The 26,800-nt window shown below is 48.8% G+C and overlaps 2 protein-coding genes across 2 annotated transcripts in view; one reads left to right on the top strand and one right to left on the bottom strand.

The window, feature by feature from the left end:
* The window catches only part of tmem14ca (transmembrane protein 14Ca), a 1,114,298-nt gene that overhangs the window by 265,035 nt on the left and 822,463 nt on the right, over nt 1–26,800 (top strand). The window lies entirely within an intron of this gene.
* The window catches only part of ofcc1 (orofacial cleft 1 candidate 1), a 128,919-nt gene continuing 126,011 nt past the window's right edge, over nt 23,893–26,800 (bottom strand). Inside the window, exons 14-15 of the mRNA XM_051928809.1 lie at nt 25,209–25,332; nt 23,893–23,994 (exon numbers count right to left, since the gene is read on the bottom strand). Coding sequence (XP_051784769.1) covers nt 23,921–23,994; nt 25,209–25,332 — 198 coding nt within the window. The 3' untranslated portion in view covers nt 23,893–23,920. The remainder of the gene's footprint in view (nt 23,995–25,208; nt 25,333–26,800) is intronic.

Here is a 26,800-nt window from a genome sequence, read left to right as displayed (position 1 = left end):
TGATGTCACTGGTCCAGTTTTGAGCTCTCCTGATTGATAACTCAGTTCTTGAGAAAACCAGGAGATGTGAGCAAAAGGCAAAGAAAAGAAAATAAAAATAAAGCACAGTGACTGCAACCCAAACGAGAGTCAAATAACTGGCAATACCTGGCAAGACATGAAAAGTAAGCACGCGAAAGACTTTCTCCGCAGATCGGATAGGACTCAGAGCTAAAGGCTGACCTTTTCATGCTGTGTACTGACTGAGTCAAGGTCACGACCCCGAAGACCACGCCCCTAGAAACATGGGATGTGACCCTGACAACGGTAAACAATATGGCATCTCTTAAAGGAAAAGGCTACAAAACCCTCAATATTCAGCCTAAATCAGCCTATTATAAAACTCCAATTCCCAAGAGGCAGTGCAGCAGGTGTGGCAAGCCCTGCACATCATGGCTCCTGCAGTCGCAATGATTCTTGGGATTTTGAGTTCTTCCACAAATTCAATGCTAGACCAGTCATGTCTTCTATGGTAATTCATGCACAAATGGATGTTTCACTTCAGGCTGAGATTTTCTCAAAGCTCCGTTTCTATGAAGGAATTTGTTTATTTGAGTGTTCCCACACTGCCACCGATATATTGAAGACACTGCAGTGGGGGGCACTTTGACCTCCACTTTTTAACCCGTTAGGCTTCCTAGTGCCAGCCGCCATGGCGGGTGTGCACCTGAGTGGGCGATCAGTGCCATGCCAAACGGACTGCAGCACAGCACTCAGCCACAGCAGGCGCCCGCTCCAAGAGCCTGATGGCACACTGCTGATGTGCACAGATGGCCACACGTTTGGTGCGGAGAAAATACCATCATTCACGGTGACGCTCGCGTCTCATAATATTTTCTTATAAAGTGACAGTTTGAGCAGCAGAATTAGTTGCTTTACAAGAATTCAAACAAATAAAAGAAAACGAGGACAAAGATGGAGAAGAGCGCAGTAGGGGGAGAAGAAGAACAACGAGCGCCGCCATCACACTCCTGGTGGGCTCAGCTGCCTGCCTTTCACAGGGCATCGCCCCCCTCTGGACACCACAGAGCACTGCGCTCTCTCTTGGCCTTTCTGTTATACAGCGCCTTTGGTCAGGTGAATGTTCTCCACAGTGAATTGCAAGCGTTTCTTTGATGTAGTGCCTTTCATGTTAAACGTGTCAGATTCCTGTCTTTGTTTCTTCATTAATATAGCGCCTTTCATCTTGACAGTACAATGCATTTCTTTCTTTCTTTCTTTCTTTCTTTCTTTCTTTCTTTCTTTCTTTCTTTCTTTCTTTCTTTCTTTCTTTTTTTCTTTCTTTCTTCGTTTCAGTTGCTGTATACCCATGGACCCTGTCATGCTTGATTGACGGGTGGCCCCTCCCACTTGGAGGAATGACTGGATAACAGACCCCTCCCCTGATAGGCCACACCCCCTTGAAAGGACAAAATGGAATGAAATGAGGAGGACAGAGCAGCTAATTGAGGCAGGGTGGTCCGCACCCCCATGAGCTCTCCAAGTCATTTATGAGTCTCTGATCTTTCTTTCTTTTTCTTTCTTTCTTTCTTTCTTTCTTTCTTTCTTTCTTTCTTTCTTTCTTTCTTTTCTTTGCACTATATAGTGCCTTTCATGCTGCACATGTTGCCTTGGGACACAACAACCCATTGCTTCTTTCTTTTTCAGATTCCTGTCTTTGTTTCTTCATTAATATAGCGCCTTTCATGTTGGCAGTACAATGCATTTCTTTCTTTCTTTCTTTCTTTCTTTCTTTCTTTCTTTCTTTCTTTCTAGATATTTTATTTAGTGCCTTTCTCAATTGACAAATCTATAAAATGTTGTCTCTTTCTTTTTGTCTGTGTTGTATAGTGCCTTTCATAAGTGATCAAATACTCAAACAATACAGCATTTTCTTTCTTTCTTTCTTTCTTTCTTTCTTTCTTTCTTTCTTTCTGTCATATAGCGCCTTTCATGTTATGTGCCCCAATCAATACAGAAATGAATTTCACTTGTATTTCTCTTAATATAGTGCCTTTCATGTTGATTTTGCCTCCTATGTGACAGTACAATGTCTTTCTTTCTTTCTTTCTTTCTTTCTTTCTTTCTTTCTTTCTTTCTTTGCACTATATAGTGCCTTTCATGCTGCACATGTCCCCTTGGGACACAACAACCCACTGCTTCTTTCTTTTTTTCCAACTGTCCTTAATCAAAGCACATGTCAGTTTTGGGGATTCTGATATTCGGATTCCATTCTGGGGCCTGTTAGCCTTTTGTTCTCCTTGTTGTTTCCGTTCCTTTGCTCTTCTCCTACTTCTTTTATGTCTAAAGATTCTCGGTTGACTGGCCACGTCTGCTCAAGCCAGAGGTTTTGCAGTTCATCCTCTCCCTTGAAAGGTCATTTTTTTTGTGTGTTGTTGGGTAGGCCTTGAAGCCTGCTTGTTGGGTTTGGGGTCAGGCTGCTGTGGGTGAGGCTGATTTTGGGGTAGACAGGTGAGGTGCTGCTGTTTTTCTGTATTTTGTAACCTGCACTTCCCTTTGATTATCTTATGTTTGGCATTTCATGACACAAAGTAAAATGAAGGGAGTGAAGAAGTAACATCACACATGCGGCTATGGCGCATTTTTTGTCCACGATGGCTTGTTAAACGCGAGAGCCAAGTCTCTTACAAGTTAATGGTGACGCACACCTCCATTTTCAGGGTCTCATAGAGGTGACAGCAGATTCAATTTCAAGGCTAACAAGCCCACGGTGGAGTCACCCGAGTGCTGAGTCAGAGAGGAACCCAACCCGCTGGTCAGAAAGGCCTCAGCTGCTCCTCCTCTCAATGGCCGCCTGTGGACGGATGAACTCGACTTGAAGTCTGCCAGGACACACGTCATCAGCGGGGCTCACACTCCTGAGGCAGTGAAGCTGTGGCACTTTGGGACAAAAGGGTTTTTTTACACACAGCAGCCCCCCACTCGCACTCCTCTAAGCCCTTTGACGGGTTCACCGTGTTGCGATTTTTAGCCCCTCTGCAGTCAAACTCCATCGTCTTCCAGGGGCTCCACCAGAGGCCATGACTGACCGCCGCCCACTAATTCGTCCAATCAGTAGAGGCGGAGGACACGGAATTTGGCATTTCGAGCCCATGACCCGCACGCACTGAGAATTCGACATTCATGGAGAGCAACTGCAGGCCCCGGTCCTCGTCACACACGGGGTTCAGTGGTGCCAGGTGGGCACATTCAGTGTAATGACATCAGGGGGCTCGGCCATTTGTGACAGGCTTCTCAGAATGGCGTGGTTGTGAATAGACGGGTGTCACAAAATGGCAGATAAGTGATCTTCGGAATCCATGGACCCCAAAGATTTATGGTCTGAGTGTGGCTGCCTGGAGGACTGACGTTAATATTCACCCTCAGCACTGCACAGACAGACAATAAATGGAGAGAGAAAAATAAAGAAAATACGCAATCTAAAGAAGACCCTCAGCCGAGTCCTGACAGACCACTCACTTAATGTCACCCATTGGGTCACCGCTTGGGCTCAGCTCAGGTATGTAAAGCCACTCCAGGGTGAGAGGGGGCACTGTCACTAACAGCATCATCTCATCTTCCCTCCTCAGTGCCAAGGAGATGCCCACTGACATTCTGAGAAGTCCCCCTGTTCTGATTGAGACCCTGTAAAGCCAGGTGTCCCCTCAAGATGGGCTGCCGCATAAGGGAGCTCCACTAACATTCATGCAATGAACCACAGGGGACTCCACTGCCCAGCATTCCTTTTATATTGCTGGGGGCGGTCCCTAGTAGTGGACTCCGCCTCCTTGGGGGGTTCCATCCACAAAACACAAGGAACTTAAAGACGTGTAATGACAAGTCACTACATAAATATAAGGAATGCCCAGGGGACGTAGAGCCACCGCTAACCCAGACAGGCAGGACACCAATTGCCACACAGCTCACGGTTTCTTTACCCCGCTGTCCCCGCTGTCCCCCACAGCACACAAGACGCAGAGCCCAGCAGTCCCTTCTGCTTTCACTCCTCATCAGGCTTTGTCCTCTTCCTCCCGCTGACTCCTGGCGACTGGCACCTTTTTATATGGCACCCAGGAGGACTCCAGGTGCCCAATGAGCTTCTTCCGGCAGCACTTACGGGTGTGGCAGAACTGCGGCCAAATAGGGCCCTGCAAATGTCCATGCGCCCCCTGGCAGTGCCCATGGGCCTCCAACAGGGTTGAGCTTCTATGCTCATGAAATCTGGAAACCAAGGGGGCTGCCCTCTGTTAGTCTGGGGTCTTGAAAATACTCTCCCCCCCAGGTCCTTCCATAATTAGGGCATCCTGGCCAGGTAAGGGCCCCGGCTGTCCGCCACACTGAACAGAACAATAGAAACAGAAATAATCAAAATAAATGAACAAGAAACACAAAGAAAAGGAATAAAAACAAAAGGAAGGAAGTGAATCGTGGCATTAAACAGGACTGTGGGGCTCTAGTGAGTGTAATTCTTCTGCCACACCAGGGGTTGGCGCCGTGTCCTAATGCCATCCTCTCCTCCTCCCTCTGCACACTGGATGATTGACAGCCAGAACACCTCTGATGTCACTGGTGGTATCCGCCCACTTGGACCTGCCTCTTCCTGCCTGGAGGACTGAAAACAGGAAGCTCCGCCATCTTTGTCAGTCCGAACCTGAGCTCACATCTCTGGCGCGTTTTCTTTTGTTTTTAGCAGTCTTCTTATATGGGGGTACTGGGTTGGCACCCCCACACTTTACTGTTGTGCTCTTGTTTCTCATACTATATATATATATATATGGAATATAATAATTAACAAACGAGATCCCCCCAAATGGGGCCTGAGCCCTTCTGGGTTGGCTGCTATGCTGCAGGCCTGTAGGTGGCAGTGTGGTGGTCTCCTCATGAGCGATGAGTAAAGAGAAGGCGGTGAAGATGTCGCCTGTTTATACCGAAATTCAATATGACTGCCAGGACACACCCCTAGCAACCTGACCCCGCCTCCTAGCAACAGGCCTCCATTAAACAAAATGTCATTGCAGGAGAATAACAAAAAAAAGGAATTTTTATTAAGAAAATCGTAGATGGATTATAAATTCAAATCTAAGGACAAACCCAGAATTGTATAAAAACCTGAAAAAGAATCCCAGCAAGGGAAGGGCAGTTGCCAGGCAACAGTGAGGGGTGTGGCCTCCTGTGGAGTGTGTATTCCCAGTGGTGGCCACTAGGGGGTGCTGAGTAAACTGCCAGGCGTGACTCCAGGGGGTCATGTAGGTAGGCTTAGCCCCCCCCTTTTTATCATGCCAAGGCCCCCACCACTTGCCAGTATTTGAGATGCCCTCTTGCCATTTCGGGGTGGCATCAGTCCTTTATAATGATATGAACGGGAGCGATTGATTTGACTGGCATGTGACAAGCCAACATCAGAAATGTTAAAACCCTGAAAGGTCTTCTAAGTGAGTTTGAAAATGAGGCGTGAAGTGAATGTTAACGTCGACGTCCCTGAGGTGTGTGTCTCTGTGAACTGACACTCATCACTATTTAACAAAAGCGTCACATGTGAGACACAGAAACAAAGTCCAAGAGGCTCCTGGGTGGGTTGTGGTGATGACTCTTAGGGCAGAGGGGTGGGCACATTCTGGGCAACAGGGGAATCCAAGAATGCCCTGGGGAGCTGGTGTTATATGTGTGTGTGTCAGTCGTGGTGGCATCAGCAAGTCCAAATGTGACCAGAAGAGAGGCCACCTCGCCAGTGCCCCACCCGTCACGAGGGCTCAAACCTTTGTTTTCAATAAGGGCATGGAGGAAAGGCAGAGGGCATCGAGCCCACCACAAGCTGGCCACTCAGAGCGATGCCAGGTCATCATGTCGAGGGTCTCACGGCCTACTAGGACAAGGCCCAGGCTGGTGTAAACAGGCAAGTGCGCCCACCTTCACGGTGGCGGTCAGGGGGTCTCCGCCAGCCCCCCCCCCCTTTAGAAGGAGTGGGCTGAGGAGCGCGAGACGTGCCCGCCTGCTCTTCGGCTCCAAGCCTGGAGAATTGGGAGCCCCTCGAGTGGCGGAGACGACGCTCATTTCCTAATAGCTGATCCCCTCAAATGAACGCGATGACAAATCGCCGCACTCTGCGCGCTCGCCGTATACAAATTAGCCCGTAAGTACGAGGCATTTCTGCTTGATTGGAGCAATTAAATGTTTTCTTTCAAGAAAAAAAAGGCAAAAAAAAAATCCTTGGAGAATATTTGAGAAAATGGCTTTTTAATCAGCGGCAGAGCGGAGCAGCGCAGCGCCAACCACAGCCGGTGAGAAATGAATGGCAGCCCCTCAATCAGGGGCCGTCCACCGAGATCAATTCATTAGGAAATGAGGCCCCCTCGTCCTACAAAGGCGGCGCCGCAGTCATTCGACGTGCATTCAGAAACCGCTGTATAGCGCCTTTCACACGACTCACAAACGATCTGAAGAAGAGGAAGAGGAGGCCAGCTGTCCTCCAAATAGGAGCTGCCACTCATTACAGGCACACACACACTGGCACTGCCAATCGCCAATGTGGACAGAACATCAAGGTGCTATATAGACTACCATGTGACCCACAATCAATAACAATGCCATCAGGGTTTCATTTACTAAATCACAGGGCACCAAGCATACCAGTCGAGTGCCATTTCTGCCCACCACACAGCCCAGGTGTACCCTGCAGTGGCTACTCGGGGCAAAAATCACAAAGACACGAGGGGAACAGGTGAGCTCTGCCAGGATGGGATTGGAATCCACAATCCAATGCCACTGTGCCAGTTGGGTAGATAACCCTAAACATAAGGACATGAAGGAGGTGACAACGACAGCCCTCCACAGGCAGGACGATAGGGAACAATACAACGCAGTCAGAGCCTCCCTGGTAGCAAAGGAGGCCACCCTGAAGTGGGGCACCCGCACCCACAGAGCTCCTGTCGCCCACCTTGGGTCAGTTCAGAGGCACAATGCGACAAACCAATGCAGACGGGCACAAGAGGCAGTCATGGAGGGTTCCATTCAGGTTAGCTTTATAGCGCCTTTCACTGAGGGTGGGCTCAGAGTGCCGTGCCAACCTCACAGGGCAAACCCAACTACCAACTGTGCCAATGACTATGTACGTTACTGCCGTTTTCTTTGCCTTTCGTCCATTTCACGTGTTGTCGTCGCCGCTCGGTTTAAATGAACGTCTCACTCTTACTGGAGTCGCCTTTGAGTTTTAGTTCTCATATTTCTATGATTTCATCTTCCGTTATTTGTTGTCTTTCTGAATGTGCTTCTGTTCCTTGCAGTTTATGGGTGGAGCCCCGGGGTAGGCGGTGCCACTCTGACGCCAGCGCCCCGGCCACGCCCCCTGTCTGTTGAGGGCGGGGCCGAGAAGCTCAGCTCAGTCGGTCAATTCAGCGTTGTGTCTGGCTGATCATCTCTTTGACTTTCTTCTGGTTTTGCTGACTTCTTGCTTGTCTCTATGGGTTACGACTTCTGGATTTTGTTTGGCTGACAACTCCTTTTGAGTATTTCCTTATAATTTGCTCATTTTTGCTTTAATAAATCCTAATTTTGTGCACGGTAATGAATTAAAGTCTTTCCCAGCAGTCACAAACGTACTCAAAGCGCTCACTAGAGGGGGAAAAAAACTGTAAAACCCCGGCTAGTAACGAAAAGGGCCAATAGAATCTTTTTTGCAAAAATGCTCTGCAGCACAAAATAAGCCCCAAAGAGCACAACAGGCACAACCAGGAATGCCAGAAGAAGTCAACATCAAGCCAAGGCAAAGACGTGCCAATCACAAATCGAGAATACAAATTCAAAAATGGAGCATAATGTGAAAAACCCAAAAAAAACAGTAAATGACAAATAAATGAAAAGACAGGAGGACTCAGCAGCACCAACCAGCACATTCAATGAACCGCAATGGACTGATTTCAACCCCTTGGCGGTGACAGGCAGGTGGCCCCGCCTCTTGGGGGACATAGAAGAACAAATAAAGAAGATCAACAGTTAATACTCTTAACTTAAATGAAGGAATCAAAGTTGAACAAAACACACATAATAATGGTGTGAAATGCAAAGCCAGGGGTTTACGGTCGTCCTCCTCCTTTGCTTTATTTTTGGGACGTTCCTCACTCTTTTGCTTGCTCTCCTTTTTTGCGGCCTGCTGGGCCAGAAGCCTGCAGTTTGTGGCCGTGAGTGGGCCGAGCCCCTTTAGGTGGGTCAGTAAAGTTCCTGGCTGGCTTCTTGGCTTATCGTTGGTGGTCTCCATCTGTCTCCAATATGTGGCCCAGTCAGTTAGGGGCTCCACTCACCTTCACTGTCGTTGGTCGTTTCCTCCTAGTTAAAAAATATGAACGGCACACGGGGGGGGGGGGGGGGGGGGGGTCATTGTTGGAATATTCAGGTGCTGCAGATTTGCACGGGTGACGCATTTCCTAGTGTAAAACTGGCTGGCTGGCCTAAAGGAACAAAGGCTGAGGGGACAAATGACAACCTAAATAGCCAGAAAGGAAGAATTAAAAATGAACAAGGAAAGCAGAGGGGTCAACACTAGGGGGCAGTGCTGGGAGACCCTCACTGGTCAAACGTAAGGAGTACACAACACAACAGTCAGCACAGAAATAACCTAAAATACCAAATAACAAAACATGAGAGTAGCGCATCAGAGTTTACACGATAGCCACGAGACCCCCGGTACGCCATCATGCAGGGGGATGCTGCTCATTGGTGGTGCCCCCCCCTACCATGTAACGTCTTGAAAGGCGCTATATACATGCGATGTCCTCTTCTGCTGCTAAACGATAACACATTCAGAATCAAAAAAAAATAAATAATAATAACAAAGATACGGAGAAAAGGGGTGGGGCTCAAAAAGGCAGGACACGCCCCCACTGGGACTTCGAGTCTGGGGATGGCAGCGGCTGAAATGTTCAAAAAGTGATGGGCTGTGAGGGTCTCATTGTGGTTAAGGACCCACAAAAAACAGGCCAGAACCCCCAAAAGAGGGCTCACCCCATGGAGCCTGACCCAGGACACCATCTGTGGCCTCGAAATGGAGAAACGACTTCCAAAGGTCAAAATTCACAAGAGAGTCTCAAATGTCTCAGATTGCGTCTCTCAAGAGGGAGGACCCGTGAAACTCTGGCGTGTGCCGAGACAAGAATCGTAATAAAAGAAAAACACTCCGAAAAAAAGGTTCAAAAGACGGAGGCCAAAGAGAATCCACAGCAGAAACATCCAAACGTCCAATCCACAATCCTCAAGTCGTGATCTGAGAATCAAGAGAAGGTGAAATCACAACACAAAGAGGCAGACAAAGGAGACAGCAACGCGCATTCAATGAACCGCAAGGGACTGCACTTCCTATCAGCCCTTACAGGGAGGAGGGGTGGTCCTTCAACAGTGATAGGCAGCTGGCCCCGCCTCTTGAAGGACATGGAACAATCTAGAACTGAGTCTCATCCATAGAACCTAAACACTAATTCAAACGAACTAAACCTACATAGTTAAAGAAATAATAAACGTAAACGAGAATATTTAATGGATGAAACGCAAATAAAAAAAAAGGAACTGACACACAGGGGAGGGGGGGGCCCTCATGTCATAGATGGCACAGGTCAGACTGGCATCCCGGCCGGGGTGAGCAATGCCAGCCAGTACAATTCATTTTTATATAGCGCCTTTCACTGAGTGCTGTGACACGTTGTCATGACAACTGCTAGTGAAGAATATATCGATGACTAAATAAAAAGACACTGCTGTGTCAAAACAAAATAGAAACTGGAAACTGACCACAGATGGTACCCCCCCCCTGTACCCAGCAGCCCTCTGGTGGACCACCTGCTTGTGCACCCGCAAGGCAGCATGGGAACTGTAGTCCAGATGGGTGGCAATATTGGGGTACTTGGGTGCCAGCAGTGGGTGCTGCCAGGTGGACTCCCCCAGAATATTTTTGCCCCAGAACTTCTTGCAGGTCCTGTGCCACCTTTCCCTAGGTGAGTCTGCAGGGGATTTGGGCGAAGCCCACCTGGAAGGAGAGGAAGTCTGCCAAAGGGTCTTTGGTGAAAATAAAATCATTTCTGGGGACTGCAGTTGTGTCCGAGGAGTTGAGGCTTTGAGTCGCCCCCTAGTGGTCACACCTTGCTGAAATTCTCCAGGTCCGTCTGAAAGGTTCACATGGCCTCCAAACTTGGACCTGCCTGACCACCAAATTAGAACGTTAGCCAGAATTCCAACAACGTGAAGTCGAGTCGCGACGGCACCAGCAGTGGAGGGCGGTCAGCGAGTGAGCAGCCCAAAGGTGGTGAGAGGGCATGTGGGCGTCTTATTCTGTTCTTTTCTCACGTGCCCACCTCCTGAAGCTCAGATGCTCTCACATCTTTCTATTTGGAGTGTTTTTGGTTAGGGGTGGCACCCAGAGGTGCCCGCTGCGCCAATCCCACACCGTGCATTGTGTTCGATTTCTGAAGGTTACGTCGCCCGCCGGGTTGCACAGCTGGTTTCTCCAACTTTGATTTTCGGAGGCGCCATCGCCAGGCGGACGGTGAGAGGCGTCTGCTCGCCTGACTGATGGCTTTCCTACAGCAGCTAACAGCTGTATGAGCAGATCATGCATATAAATCAATTAGCGGGCCCTGTGTACTTTAAATGTGCCCATTAATTACCCGGCGTCACAGGCAATGAACCGTGAAGTTCATTACACTTTTTGAGCATTCAAAGCCGCCTTTATTCCACGAAGAGACGACTGAGTCGAACTTACAATGTGGGCAGTGATCAGGTGGTCCGGGGGGGACTCTGGGAAGAGCCTGCTGGGATCCTCGGGACCAGGGCACAAAAAAGAAAGGGGTCAATATCCTGTTTGGGGGTCCTAAACAGCTGAAAATCATTGGATACACTGGGGGAACATTCAAAGAAAGACGGCGTGTTGGGCCAGGTGACAAGCCATGACGTGGCGGGCTGTGCCATGCCAGGCATCAAAACCGGAAGTCGCCCACCGCGGCCTTTTAGAAATCCCCATTCTGATGTCAGCTCGAATAGCATTAGGCTTGAGACGTCACGTGATGCGATAAAAGTCATAATTCAATAAGCAGCAGAAATAACAAGAGGTACAAGCCAGGGGACCAAACCCTGGGTGTCATGTGACACCCTGCCAAGTTCAGTCCTGTGCCTCCCGCATGCGGCGCCGAAGGAGGCGGACCCCCCGGCCCAGCAGAACTGCCATCAGGGTTCAGCCCACTTGCTATGGGGTGTTGCGTTTGTGCTCTTTGAGTCCAGTTTGCGATTGTGTGTCCATTTTAGGGTCCCTGACTTGGACCCCTGCTTGGCTGAAAGGTACCACTTACTGCTCTGTGGACTGCTGGATTTATTGGCTGTTATGTCTTCCTTTACAGACAAAGCCTACTTGTGGTGAGACACGGAGTCTAATGACAGGATTGCTATTGTGATGTGGAGACTCAAAATGGGTTAGGGTTAGGGTGGCGGAAGTGCTGAAGTCCAGGGCTCCCAAGGCATTCAGGTGCCCCCTGGTGGCGACCACAGGCCCCTACAGGGATGAGCTTCCATGCTTTGTACCCATGGTCCCTATAGCTGCCAGGCGGGCCTCCAAGATATAAGCACACGGCAAGCCGGGACCCTGGCTGGTCACCCCAGAGAGGCTCGGGCCCATCCAGCTACTCCTCACTGCTAACTGCTGGCTTCCAGTCCAGCAGACCCCAAACAAGAAGAGCTAACAAAATAACCAGAGAAGTCCCTAAAAATAAAAGGGGAATGGTCCTCAAGGAGGAGGATAACCGTAAACCCCCGGCACTTGTGTGCAAAAGGGCAAGCAGAACATCTTTATTAATTAAATTTTAAATAATACAGCAAAGTGCTCAAAAGTGCAGAACGGAGTGGCCTTAAAGTCATTAAGAACTAAACTGAAAATAAAAATCAAAGAAACAACAGCATCCTCCAAATCAGCCAATTACAGTGGGAGGGAGGGGCCAGGAGCAGTGATGTCAGTGTAGCCCCGCCTCCTGGGGAGCTCCGCCCATCCTGTACATGGAACTTCAGAACATGACTACAAATACAAGGGGGGGACCCAAAAATAATGAGATTAAAATCAAAATGTGTCCACCTGTATTACACCTGAGTCACGACACACACGTCCTAACGCTTCTTCCGTTGTCCCAAACTGTTGTGAAACTCTTGAAATGTGACAACCTTCAGTGCCTCCCTGACCTCCTCTTCATCCTCCATTTAAGGTCCCCCTTCATTCTTGGAAGTAAGAAAAAATCGCAGGGTGCAAATGGGGGGGGGGGGGACCGTGAGAAACAGCCAGACACTCAGTGCTGTCGTTGTGATGTAGAAGCCACTTGGCACAATTTGGGTTGAGCACTTCAACGATGCCACTTGGCCAGATGGTGCAGAAGGCAGGATGGCACACATGCCTAGTGGGCAAACGGGCAGCAAGCTCTGGAACTAACGCCCCTCCAGCCTCCAGAAAAAAAATTCTCAGTATTTTTGCCCCCCCCCCCCCACCCCTTTGTATAATGGAAAATTCGGAAAAAAAAATTGAGAATGGACAATAAATCATAAAATCCCCACAAACTGTGAGCCAAAAAGAGGCAGAAAGATGAAAATGTGAGCCTCTGAGGACAAGCAGAGGGGCAGTGACTGAGAAGGCTGCTAAAAACCAAAAACGATAAACTAAACTCAAAAGTCAAAGTCAAAAAACGAGTCGTAGGCCTCATGCTGTGAATTTGAAGAGAGATTACAAAAAACTGATGGCACAGCCACACCAAGGGATCAAATACAGCAAATGTTATGACGAACCTCACCAGACGGGCACAAGACCTCCAAAAGTGAGGCAAGAAGCGGGTGAGGACCTTCACCGCCCAGCTCAGCCAGTCCAGCGATCACCCAGCCAGCAGGACGCAACAAAGGAGGAGGATCACCGTAAACCCCTTGACTGGTGCACAAAAAGGGCACACAGAGAATCTCTCCGGATTAGGGTTAAACCAACAAAATTAACAAATACAGCAAAATGCTCAAAAGATGAGAAGCAGGAATTTCATAAAAGGCAACGAGTCCCAAAGGAACAAATAAATCCAAGCGGAAAACATCGAGAAGAGCAGCAACAATGATCTGCACTTCGATAAGAGAGAGGGAGGAGCCAGGAGCAGTGATGTCAGTGTAGCCCCGCCTCCTCAGGCCCCACCCACAACACATGATTAGAACCTTCAAAGAGACACTGCAAGAAAATCACTTCCAGCTAAGAGCAATTTAACATAAAAGATACAAATTGAGGACACAGACAGACGGACGTCACTTTAAAGTCACCCAACACACGTTTATTTACAATATTCACAAGTAACAATCGGGCACAACCCAGTGCCGCAGTACCAACCACCCCACAAGTCCAGGCCCTTTCACAATGCCACCTCCACTCCTCTCCTTCGACTGCCGTCCTCTTCCACCCGACTCTAGCCCTGAATGATGGGAGGCGGCCCCTTTTATCCCCACCCAGACGTACTCCAGGTGCCTCCTGGTGATCTTCTGCCGGCACTCCGCAGTGTGGCGGAAGTGCCAGCTGCGTAACCGGAAGCACTCCGGGTGTCCCCGATCCTCTTGTGTGGCGGAAGTGCTGAGGTCCAGGGCTCCCAAGGCATTCAGGCGTCCCCTGGTGGTGACCACGGGCCCCAGCAGGGATGAGCTTCCATGCTTTGTACCCATGGTCCCTATAGCTGCCAGGGTGGTCGCCCCCCACGTGGTCTGGGGAAGGCGTAAGCCCTCTTCTGGTCCTCCGGAGCATCCCGGCCGGGTTGCCCCCCCCCCCAGCCACCTGTGACAAAATCAACATAAACTGTGAACAGAGAAGACCAAGAGATGAAAACACGACGTAGGAGAGGCAGAAAGTCGTCAACCACTGGGCTACCAAAGCCAAACAACTCCAGCACTCGGGCCGACTTGACTTTTCAACAAATTAAAGGTGTTAGCACCGACGGATAACAAGTACACCATTTTAGCACCAGTATGCTCAACACACATGAGCTATTAGGGGTTAGGGTTAGGGTTAGGGAAAATGCTACAATGTGGAGACTCATCCATGACAGAATGGGCATCAGGCCTCCAAAAATGAGCCCAGAAGTCCATCTTACTGAAAGCTCCAACCAGTAGGCCTGAAACAAGTAGAGGAGGCAAAATAAATCAAAAAATAAATAAACACAAAAATGGCCCAAAATGAAGCATAGGCCAGAAAAGGGGGAGGATTACAGTAAACCCCTGGCCTGAATACAAAGGGTAAAGAATTATTAAAATTGAGGAATATTAACACAAAAATGAGAAAATCGCTACAAAGATGAGGCAAATCTAAGCAAACGAGTCCCACAATGAAGTCGTAGACCTTAAGGAGTAAGAAGAAGTCGGCCAAACTTGAGGAAATCCAAGAAAACTGCCAAACGACTCCGAGTACAAAGTCAATGACTCTCCCCTTAAATAGCCAGAGGGCGGGCTCAGGAGTGGTGATGTTATGGTGGCCCCGCCTCCTAGGGCTACACCCACAAAGTGCATGGAAGGGTTAAAGTAACCGGACATAAATACAAACACAACAGAAAACAGAGAAAAGTGTGAAACAAAAAGAATCATCAGATATGAAAATGCACAAACATGAAGAGCCGAATGCCACCACACTTAGAGCATCACTTCCTGTGGTGGCAGAGCCGGTCACGTGATGTCACTCAGAGCGTCGGGTGGGCAGTAACAAGAAGACGCCATACAATAGGAAAGCAAGTTCAGCCCAGAAAGAGATTCACACGAGTGCCCGATGTTCCGGATGATTCTGGGTCATCTGCTGCTGTGGGAATCTTCAATAAATAGTCAATCATAAAATAAAGAGCCGGCCATGTGCCAACTGTTCATCCGGCCCACTTGGAGTCACACCGCCAGTCCCTTACAGCGCTGGGTTTGGGGTGCCAAGGCAGAGAAGATCAGGGGGCCCAAGATGTGAACTAAATGAGAAGTGAATTCACTTCCAGGCTGCCAGCCCGCGGGCACAGGGACAGCGCCAACGCTAGCTGAGGCCCCGTCTCTCCCACACACACACACATTTAATGAGGGGCGCTAAGCCATTGCTTTGCCGGTCCTGTGCCAGCGTCGTGCTGAGCGGCTGCGGAGCCCAAGGACGGCACGGGAAGCCCATTTCCGAATTGGTTGATGTTCTTGGCAGCACATTTTATGTTCTCTCTAATAAGTTTGAGGTCTGAAGTTATGCTGGGCCTGAGCTGGATGACTCACTTTAGGATGCGCCTGCTGTTTTACAGGGCAGTGGAGGAAAAACGAGGGAATGAAGGGAAAGACGCCCGAGCGCAGAGGATTAGCGAAAGATGGAAACCATACGGCGGCCGGAGGCGGGACGCGTCTTTATGGATCTGTTTGTTTCAGTCCAGCAGAGAGCCCAGGGACGCGTCAGGAGTTAAGAATTTCACGTGAGCGAAAGTGAAGACCCCCCCGACACTGGGGGCGGGCTGTGAGCTCATCAGTGGGGAATTCTGCACCTTCATCAGCTCCTCTTCCTCTGCAAATGTCCGGCACAGGCAAGAAGATTTTTTTGTTTTAAATCATTTTTAAAAATTTTACCAACAGGGCCACATGTCCCCTGTGACAGCAAATAAAGGACAACGTGAGAAGTGCTGGGGTCCCGGAATGTTCCACCTTTCGTTGTTAAGTGCGTCGCGGGGTCGAGCAAAAAAGAGATTTAAAACAATTAAAAAAACGTTTCAGAGGCCGCGGGCTTCGTATTTGCTGAGAGGATAATTCAGAATCAAATGGCGACTTCTGGTGGGAACATCGGTGAAACACAGCGAGGGAGGAGTTTGGGGGTCCCAGAAGGGACCTCAGTGGTCGCCTCCCCCCGATTTCTCAAACTGAATAAACGTCAACGGCGGGTCACAATCACATCCTTCACCCAGAGACCTGATAGGTTGGACACTCCACTTAATTGGCAATCTGCCCCCCCACCCCCCCTCCGCCAGAATAAATGATACAAAATAACCGATAACACGGGCGGCCGACGCTGCTTCCCTATTGGACGTAGCAAAACCGAAAAGGAAATGAAAACAAACATCAAAACGTGTTAAGCTTCAACCAGGACTTATGGACGTTGACCTTCTACTGTCGTTTTTTTGTTCATTTTCAATTATTATCTTTCACGTGTTTATATTTTGTTGCCATGGTTACATTTCTGGGTCTGTGTGCCCTATAGCTGCTTTCGTTGCGTTTTGTGGGCGGATCCCACCATGACATCACTACTGAGGGACCGCCCTCCACCTTTCCATTGAGGCCGAGGAGATCAGAGCACCGCTGAGAGCTGAGACCACTTTGTAGTCAGGTGGTCTGCTCGGTTGTTTGGATTTTCTCTTCTGCCGTAAGTTGACTTTTTTTTTTTAGGGACACCCTTTGTGTCTCGTCTTTGAGTTTTTTCTGTGCGTACCGTGAAAATAAACTCGAAAGAGTGGGCCCAAAGAGTTGGGGGTCCAGGGTGGCTCAGAATGAACAGCATGCCAGGGTGCAGACGTCAGCACAGGGGTCAAAGGTCTTGCAAAGAGCGTTTCAGAAGGTTATAAAAGGAGCGACTGCTGCTTGCAGTGGCTGGTGGGCTTGAGTGGTGGTCTCCTACTATAGTGAGGTCAGTCTTCCAGTTGTCTTCTGCTTGGCCTCCTTGTGAAATGCACATGCCAGGGGAGATTGCATTAGTGATGGCGCCCCCTGATGACTCGAGGTGGTATTACATACCTGCTTGGAGACCTGAAGATGTTCCCTAAGTTTGCATGCATGACGATATTTATAAATTCTTAATGTATACAAATATTTCTTTTAGTTTGCACATTTAAGTCTTATTACAAATTACAAACTGAAACCTCTACTCCATAAAAGTCTTCCAGCCCTTTGGTGAAGCTCCATTGGCAGCAATTCCAGCTTCAAGTCTTCTTAGGTGCATCTCTACAAGCTTGGCACACCTGACTTTCTGGCAGATCCTCTCAGGCTTCAGCCAGTGTGTCTGTAAACTGCCCCCTTCAGGTCTCTACACAGATATCTTCCATGGGGGGCCACTTAGAAACACACAGAGACTCATCCCAAAGCCACCGCAGGTTAGGTCATCGAGCCATCACCCAGTCACCAGTCTGAGGCTGCAGGTCTTTTTCAAGGTCCTCTCTGTAAGTGGCTGCATTCCTCGTCCCCTCATTTCTGACAAGTCCCCGTGTCCACCAGAGCACGATGCCACTGTCACCAGGCGGGTGAGGAGCAGCGCCCCCTCTGGCCGGACTCAGTGTGTGGAGTTCTGCCCAAAGACTTTGATTCTGGTGTCTTCAGAGTCCTTTAGGTGCCTTCCATCTGTGGCTGTTCTGCCACAAACGCCTCATTGCTGATGAGATGGCCGCCCTTCAAACGGACTTCTGGGGCTCAATTAGAGTGACCAGGGGGTCCGTGGTTTCCTCTTCTATGAAGGCCATTCATGTCCAGTTACTCCAGGAAGGAGGGTCCCAGTGGTTCCAGACGTCTTCAGTTCCTCAAGTATTGAGGCCTCGGTGGTCCACAGAACACTCCGAGCTTTGTTTTACACACGGTCTGAGCCCCTTGTCCTCATGTTCGTCTCACAGGGGACTTCATGGTTTGGTTTTTCTCCTGACATGCAGTGTGATTTGTAGGACTTTCTACCCACGATTCCAAGTGTCCCTTTGTAAATGATGTCACATCCATTCAAAGTGCCACAGGTGGGCTTCAATCAAGTTCTGGAAAGGAAAATTCAAGCAAACAAGACCACCTGAGCACAATGTGGTGGGGCACCGCAAAAGAAGGAGAGATTTCAGTTTCTGATTTGTAATCAGTTTGTAAGCCTTTCTGGTCACACACCTTCACTTTGTCATTATTGAGTGGGGACTGATGGGTGAAAATGGAAACTACAACTCAACAAAGTGTGGAGGACGTGAAGCCCTCAGGCCGCTGTAATTAAGGGGGCTAATGTTACGCAGAGACATCGCCCACCCGTTAAGCACAAATCACTTTCTTTATGTATGAATTTTTACTGCCACCATTTTCTGTGCTTTGTTTGCCAGGTCACCACACCTGTCACTAGGTGAGGCCACCATGACATATGCAGCATGTGACAGATGTGACAGAGCAAAGGTAGAAAAGTCAGCCTCATACGTGTCCCGGTTGTCCAACCTTGTGGATCATGCAAAGACAAAGCTTTAGAGTTCCTTGAAAGAGAAAAGCCTTCCAGGTCTGACATCCGACACACTGATGACACGGGGGGGTCCTGATGTGCCTACAGGGAGAGGAGCGCATGCAGCGCAGACCCGTCATCCAAAAGCCAAGGTTAGGGTCAGGGTGAGCATCCAGGCCAAAATGAAGATGTCCACAATCCAAGAGGCAAGATGAAAAGCTGCAGAGGTTAAAACACAAAAAAATAAGGCAGAAACATCCAAAAAGGGTAAAGCGCCGGCGGGCAACAACCGAATACCACCAGAGTCACCAAAGGGAGCTTCACAAGTGGCTGTGTCACCCCTTTAATCTGCCACAGCCCCTGCCATGCTGTGACTGCTACCTGATTAATGAGTCTGAGCAACAGTCACTGGCTGGAGGGGCGGGGCAAAATGCGGCCAAAGGAGGAGCTAAGGGTGGAGCCCTGTGTTAAGAGGAGGAGCTAAGGGTGGAGCCCAGCATTTAAAGGATTAGCTAAGGGTGGAGCCCAGTGTTTAAAGGAGGAGTTAAGGGTGGAGCCCTGTGATTAACGTAGGTGCTAAGGGTGGTGACCTGTGTTAAGAAGAGGAGCTAAGGGTGGAGCCATGTGTTTAAAGGAGGAGCTAAGGGTGGAGCCCAGTATTTGAAGGAGGAGCTAATGGGGGAGCCCAGCATTTAAAAGATTAGCTAAGGGTGGAGCCCTGTGTCAAGAGGAGGAGCTAAGGGTGGAGCCCTGTGTTAAGAGGAGGAGCTAAGGGTGGAGCCCTGTGTTAAGAGGAGGAGCTAAGGGTGGTGACCTGTGTTTAAAGGAGGAGCTAAGGGTGGAGACCTGTGATTAACGGAGGTGCTAAGGGTGGTGACCTGTGTTAAGAGGAGGAGCTAAGTGTGGAGCCCAGTATTTGAAGGAGGAGCTAAGGGGGGAGCCCAGCATTTAAAAGATTAGCTAAGGGTGGAGCCCTGTGTCAAGAGGAGGAGTTAAGGGTGGAGCCATGTGTTTAAAGGAGGAGCTAAGGGTGGAGCCCAGTATTTGAAGGAGGAGCTAAGGGGAGAACCCAACATTTAAAAGATTAGCTAAGGGTGGAGCCCTGTGTTAAGAGGAGGAGCTAAGGGTGGAGCCCAGTATTTAAAGGAGGAGCTAAGGGTGAATTCCAGGACAGGGTCCTGTTCAAGAAGAGGAGGGGCTAGGGCAGAAGATGAACACTGGGAAGTAATTAGGGGCGGGTTTGGTGCAGAATAAAAGGAGTGGCTAAGGGTGGAGCCCAAATATGACAAGAAGGGTTAATAGCTGAGCCCAAGGCTGCTAAGGCAAGGAGATGACAAAGGGATTGGCCCTGGGTGAGAATAGGAGGGGCAAAGGGGTGGAGTTGAACACGGAGAAAAGGGAGGATATAAGTTGGAAAAGGAGGAGCTACAAGTGGGATAGGTGTGAAACAAAGAAATGGAAGGTGGAGTTTAGAGCTGGATTGGTGCAAGAAAAGAAAGGCAGGAGCCAATTCAGTAAAAGTGGGGTCAGGGGCAAAGCCCACCGCAGTTAAAAGGAAGAGTTTAGGGTGGAGCCCAGTCTGAAAAGGAGGACCTCACATTGGGACAAGTGTGAAAAAGAGGGGCTAATGGAGTAGCAAGACAACGAGGGGCCAAATGCAGAGTTATATGCAAAAACAGAGAGGGGTTAAGGGCAGGGTCGAAAATAGGAAAAAGGGGACGAAGCCCACTGCTGGACAAGGAAGTGCTTAGGGCGGAGCCCAGTGTGAAAAGGAGGGGCTATGGGTGGAGTTAAGTGTGGAGAAAAAAAGGAGGGCCTAAGAGTGAGGCCCACTAAAGGAAAAAGGAGGGGTTTAGGGTAGAAAAGGAGGAGCTAAAAGCAGGAGGAGTGTGCAAAAGAAAGGCCAAGGGTGGAGCCCCATGCAGGGAAAAAGTTGAGTGGCTAATGGAAAGAAAACAAGGGGCTAAGGGCGGCTCCCAGGCTGAAAAGGAGGAGCTAAATACGAGACCCAGTTTGAAAAAAGAGAGGGGTCCTGTGAATGAAAAGGAGGGGCTAAAGGTGAAGCCCATGGCATAAAAAAGGAAAGATTTAGGGCAGGGCTGTGTGTTAGACAAGGAGGGGCTAAGGGTGAAGATTAAAAGTTAGACCCAATGTAGAAAGGAGAAGGAAATGGGGGAGGAGGGGATCAGTGCCAGATGAAGAGGGGCTAAGGGCAGAGCAAAGTCTGCAAAGGAGGAGCAAAGGGTGAATTCTAAGACTGGAAAAAAGAGAGACAAAGGGCAGGAAAAGGGGGGGGGGGGCAAAGGGAGAAGTGGATTGCAAAACAGGGTGGGGTTAAGGGTTAGGGTCCGAAGTAGGAAAAAAGTACAGAGCCCAATGTGAAAAGAGGGGCGGAACCCAGTGCTGGCAAAAGGAGAGTAAAGGCGGGGCCCTGAGCAAGAAAAGGAGGGACTAAAGGAGAAGTTAAGTGAAAGAAAAGGAGGGGCTAAAGGAGGAGTTAAGTTAAAGAAAAGGAGGGGCTAAAGGTGGAGTTAAGTGAAAGAAAGGGAGGGGCTAAAGGAGGAGTTAAGTGAAAGAAAAGGAGGGGCTAAAGGAGGAGTTAAGTTAAAGAAAAGGAGGGGCTAAAGGTGGAGTTAAGTGAAAGAAAGGGAGGGGCTAAAGGAGGAGTTAAGTGAAAGAAAAGGAGGGGCTAAGGGTGGAGTTAAGTGAAAGAAAAGGAGGGGCTAAGGGTGGAGTTAAGTGAAAGAAAGGGAGGGGCTAAGGGTGGAGTTAAGTGAAAGAAAAGGAGGGGCTAAAGGAGGAGTTAAGTGAAAGAAAAGGAGGGGCTAAGGGTGGAGTTAAGTGAAAGAAAAGGAGGGGCTAAGGGTGGAGTTAAGTGAAAGAAAGGGAGGGGCTAAGGGTGGAGTTAAGTGAAAGAAAAGGAGGGGCTAAAGGAGGAGTTAAGTGAAAGAAAAGGAGGGGCTAAGGGTGGAGTTAAGTGAAAGAAAAGGAGGGGCTAAGGGTGGAGTTAAGTGAAAGAAAGGGAGGGGCTAAGGGTGGAGTTAAGTTAAAGAAAAGGAGGGGCTAAAAGAGGAGTTAAGTTAAAGAAAAGGAGGGGCTAAAGGTGGAGTTAAGTGAAAGAAAGGGAGGGGCTAAAGGTGGAGTTAAGTGAAAGAAAGGGAGGGGCTAAAGGAGGAGTTAAGTGAAAGAAAAGGAGGGGCTAAGGGTGGAGTTAAGTGAAAGAAAAGGAGGGGCTAAGGGTGGAGTTAAGTGAAAGAAAGGGAGGGGCTAAGGGTGGAGTTAAGTGAAAGAAAAGGAGGGGCTAAGGGTGAGGGCCAGTAAAGGAAAAGTAAGGAGCTGAAAGCAGGATGAGCGTTCAAAAGAAAAACTGAGGGTGGAGCCCAATGTGATGAAAACAGGGAGTGGCTAAAGGCAGGACCCTGTGCAGGAAAATGTGGGGCTGAGGGCGGAACCCAGTCTGAAAAGGAGGAGCTGAAATTGGGACCTAGTTTAAATAAAAAGAGGGGCAAAGGGTGGGGCCAAGTGCAAGAAAAAGGAGGGGCTAAGGGAGGAGGGCCCACCGTGTTGGCCACGCCCCTGCCAGTTCTCCCAGTTCTGTTAATTGTACCTGAGGTGCCTCCGACACGCCCGACAGGGTGCACCACAAGCTTGGACCCAGTGCGGCTCTCGATCCATCAGCCTCCCGTGTCCCTTGAAGGGAGTCGTCCCTTTGATGTCGAGGACTCGTGCCACCATCTGTATAGGCCAATCGGGTGATCGATGGCCGAATGAAGCTCTGCTCCCCGTAAGACGTGACGGCGGCCGTGTCATCGGTGCTTTTGGTGCTCAGTGTCTCTGCCGATCCCCGCAGGTCCCCAAGGTGCTCCCGCCACAGAGGCCCGCTGTAATGGCCTCCTATAAAACGAGCCGCCTCCTTGAATGGCGATGACAGCTTATTAAGATTCCGCGTGAAGCTATGAGTTTAATATGATGGGCTATCTATAAAAGTTTTACAGCCCCGTCCTGTGTGCACAGATGACATCCCCGGCGTTCAATGCCAAAGACACATGTTAATAAGCTCACAACCTTTAATTAAGCCGTATGTATAAAGAGACTCCCATTAAGCCGTGATTTGTGGCCTCCTTCATTACAGCCACCAGACACAAATTCAATACATATCAGGCAGCCGGAATATTATCCCGCTTAATGTGCGCCCGATATTGATATTTTATCACTGCTTCTGATTAGTGACTTTTAGAATCTTCATTTTTCATCTTGTTGGGGCGGCCGAGAGGACCTAATGACCCCAGTTAATTTCCTAATGGAATCGTTAATTTACATTGTTTATTGGGTCATTAATTGCTGTAATATAAAACATATTTAACTTTCTTCCACGTACAGCAGATTTTACAATAGTTTACACAACAATCTTATTAAAGGAACAAAAAAAAAAAAAAAGGCCATTAACCCTTAGAGAGTGACAGTGACAAGGCCCGGCTGTCACACCGGACAGCCACTCAGGTGGCACAAGGGTTTGGACGAGGCCCTCACGTGTGCCCAGCTGGGTACCCTCTTGCTGTCCACGACCCGGGGACACACGTCACAAGGTGGCTCAGCCTGTCGGTGACGTTCTGGGGGCCCACTGTGTGGCAATGGCATTGAGGGGGGCACAGCTGCCACGTCCAGGGGGTCATTCATGACTTCCATCCATTGAGGTCAGTGTGGGATCAGGCAGGGGCAAGACAAGGGGCACAGAGAAATCTGAGGGTAAGGGAGAGCTGGAGGAACGGGAGGACAAAATGGCTACTTGAAGGGCTGAATGGACAGATGGAGTGACGGAGAAATGGAAGAACAAAAAGAGGAGTAGCTGAACAAATGGATGGAGAGGAAAATGGATAATTAAAGGGATGGACAAATACATGGGAGGAGTAATGGAGAGCTGTATGGCCACATGGACTGATGGATGGATGGAGGGATGAACAGAATCACTGAACAAATGAACACTGGAGGGACAAACTGAAGAGAAGAGTGGAGAGATGACACACAAATGGATGGATGACTGGAGCAATAAATGCAAAGACAAACTGATAGGCAGGAGGACAAGTGGATGGATGGAAAGATGGCTAGAAAGAGAGATAAATAGAAACTCAAAGAGATACCTGCATGGATGGAGGGATGGATGGATGGTTTAGCAGGTGAATGAATCTCTGGACGGAATAATGGATAGATGGAGATGTAAACGTATACATGAAGGACTGAGTGGACAGATGGACAACAGATAGTCAGAGGAATGAATCAGTAAACGGAAGAAGAAATGCAGTAGGAGGTGGGGATCAAAATAAAAGGGATGGACAAACACAGACGGAGGAATGAAAAAATAAACAGAAGGCATAATGGACAGTTGGAAGAATGAAAGACTAGATGGATGGACAGATGGAGGGCTGGAACCCACTGGGTCCTTGGTATTCTCCAGCAGTGACCGATGTTGTCCTCTATGAGGTGCTCTTCATCTTCTTCTTCTTCCTCGTCTTCTTCTTTCTACACACAAACACAAAGGAACTCCAGAGGTGTCACCGGCTCACTGGGCGGTCTGTGCACTGAAGGGAGACGTCGAGACCTCAACCAGTGAAGGCACCTCAGATGAAAGCCACATAGCACTGGTGACCCCCCCCCCCCCCCCCACCACCACCATTCCCCCCAAACCATCATTCGCACTGTCAAGATGTTCTCAGCAGATGTTCACGCTCTGGAAGCGGTCAGCTCAGCTTTGGACTCTGAACAACTTGTTCCTGTCGGTTTCACTCTTGGAGAGCCTGAAAAAGAAGACAAAGAAAAATGAAAACAATTCATGATGACCCCCTGGGGGGTTGGAAGAACTGCAGCCATTGTGTTGGAGTCATCTGTTCCTCATCTTCAGACGGCTCTTTACTCATCACTGAGAAATGTAAAGTGTGCCATCTCGATCAGGAGATGAATGGCAGCTGGGGTGGTCACTTCTGCTGCTCCCACTGACCACCGTCCTACGAGCCTGAAACGTTCCCTCACATGGCCACCTTCTGAAACTGGCACAATACAAGTCATGTCACCTACCTACTGTAGGGGGCGCCATTCATTCTACAAACACACACACACACATACAATGGGCGCTACAGTGAGGTCTCTCTGGGGACTGAAGGGACACCCAGACTAGCAAACAAGGAAATGCTGAGGGCCACCTGCTTTATGACATCACGGTGAAAATGTAGTGAACAAATGGTGGGGGTCTTCATTCTAACGAGGACCCCATGAATGGTCTATGGGATCCATTAACTCTGTCACCATGTAGAAGACACACAAGGGATGACATGAGAGTGACAGTCCTGACTCTTCTTGATTGACATGTGAGTTCAAAGAGGAAATCAAGAGTGTGAGAGAGAGAGGAGTGAAGTCTTAGTGCATAGCGCCTGTCACATGTGGAAAAGTCACTGAAGCTTCTGTGACAAACTGAATGTCCCCTTGAGACAAAGAAAGTGCAATCTATTATATAGTGCCTTACACATCTATCTATCTATCTATCTTATATAGTGCCTTTCATATCTATCTATCTATCTGAGTAATCCTGCCTACTACACCAATTTATATCTATCTATCTATCTTATATAGTGCCGTTTATATCTATCTATCTATCATATAGTGCTTTTCACATCTATCTATCTATTTGAGAAATCCTGCCTACTACACCAAATTATATCTATCTATCTATCTATCTTATATAGTGCCTTTTATATCTATCTATCTATCTATCTATCTTATATAGTGCCTTTTATATTTATCTATCATATAGTACCTTTCACATCTATCTGTCTATCTATCTAGTATATAGTGCCTTTCCTATCTATCTATCTATCTATCTATCTATCTCTGCACTATATAGCGCCTTTCCTACAGCATTGACCTCCATCTTTCCTGCTCTTTGGACACTCTGGCAGTGCCCTGAAAGCCGCACTCTCGGCCTCTCGCCATGCAGCACCCCCTGGTTCACACTTACGCCACACCGCCTTCTTCTTCCTCTTGCGTAGCCCGGGCTCTTGGTCAGCCTCTCCGAAGTGTTTCTGAATGCCGGTGGTGACCTCCACTTGTAGGCCTGTAATTTCATGGCTGTCCCTCAAGACCTGCAGTGAACAGGTAAAGCAGAGTTAGAAAGCCGTGAGCAGACCTGTGAACACGCCAGTCCATAATGATGTCTGAAGGGCAGGGGAGTCTGCCACCTAGAGGGCACACAGTGCCAGTGATGCTCAATGTGGTCAGCACAGATAACGTGGGAGTGAATACCAAGCAGAAATTCCTCAACAAGGAGTCCTGCTATGGAAGTCCTGATCACTATATTATGGGATGGATTGGCACTTTGTGGGTTCAGACTCTGCCTACCTGGGTCACTTAATGTGCCTTGAACTCCAATATGCAAACAGCATACAAGCTAATAATCTGGAAAAGTACCAACAGAAAAAGAAAGGTGGAGTATCTGAGTCCGGAAAGAAAGAAAGAAAGAAAGAAAGAAAGAAAGAAAGAAAGAAAGAAAGAAAGAAAGAAAGAAAGAAAGAAAGAAAGAAAGAAAGAAAAAGAAAGAAAGAAAGAAAGATCAGAGACTCAAAAATGACTTGGCGAGCTGACGGGGGGTGCGGACCACCCTGCCTCGATTAGCTGCTCTGCCCTCCTCATTTGCTCCTTCTTTTGAGCCGTTGAGCTGCTCAGTTCATCCCATTTTGTCCTTTCAAGGGGGCGTGGCCTCTCAGGGGAGGTGGTCTGTTATCCATTCATTCCTCCGAGTGGGAGGGGCCGCCTGTCAATCATTCATGACAGGGTCCATGCGGTGAGCTGGCTGTCCTTTTGGGACACAGTAGAAGGGAATTAAGGGTGACAAATTGGGATCAATCAGTCAGCCAGTCAGTCAACACAAACGGACACAAGCAAATATGGCAGCCGTGAAATTAACGTACTTGTGCAGTAAGTGGCCCTACTTTAGGAGACCCCCATTTGTGACACGATGGATTATCTGCTCCATTAATTACAGGCAGACAAAGCCTTTGAGGCTGAGCAGGTTTCACATGTCAGTCGAGTTGCCTCTCCGTCTACAAAAGTCCAAAGTTCAGTGACTGATGAGCTCATGGGTGTCCTCGTGTCCTTCGAGTGGACCACCCCGTCCACTACATGGTCCCACATTACTGAAGTGAACTCCACAGGCATGCATGGGTGGGCTAATTTACCTGTTTATCAGGTGTGACATGAGGTGGTCTTAGCCGCCATCTTGGGTGACCAATTAAATATTGTCATTCGAATGACATCACTTGTGATGGCCACGCCCCCTAGGCACATGTCACCGCAACAGCTGGTGCCCACTGAAATGGCGCTGCAGTGACATTCAGAATCCAGTGATAATAAAATCAGCGCAGCTCATCCAAATCCTCTGCTTGCCGTTCTAGAAAGGCGCTGGACTCGGAGATTAAAGCACAGCAATGTTGTGACCGGCGAGATTGTCATCGTAACCAACACGCGAGCTGAAAAGAGAAGTCCAAATTTCAGAAACCTTTAAACGGCGAGAGATGCCAACTGAAGGCCACGTGAATCCAAAAAGCTCGGGGA

This window comes from Erpetoichthys calabaricus, chromosome 6 (genome assembly GCF_900747795.2).
Source record: "Erpetoichthys calabaricus chromosome 6, fErpCal1.3, whole genome shotgun sequence".
In the NCBI taxonomy this organism is placed as follows: domain Eukaryota; kingdom Metazoa; phylum Chordata; class Cladistia; order Polypteriformes; family Polypteridae; genus Erpetoichthys; species Erpetoichthys calabaricus.
Note: the sequence above shows the minus strand (reverse complement) of the source record. Positions and strands in the feature narration are given on the sequence as shown.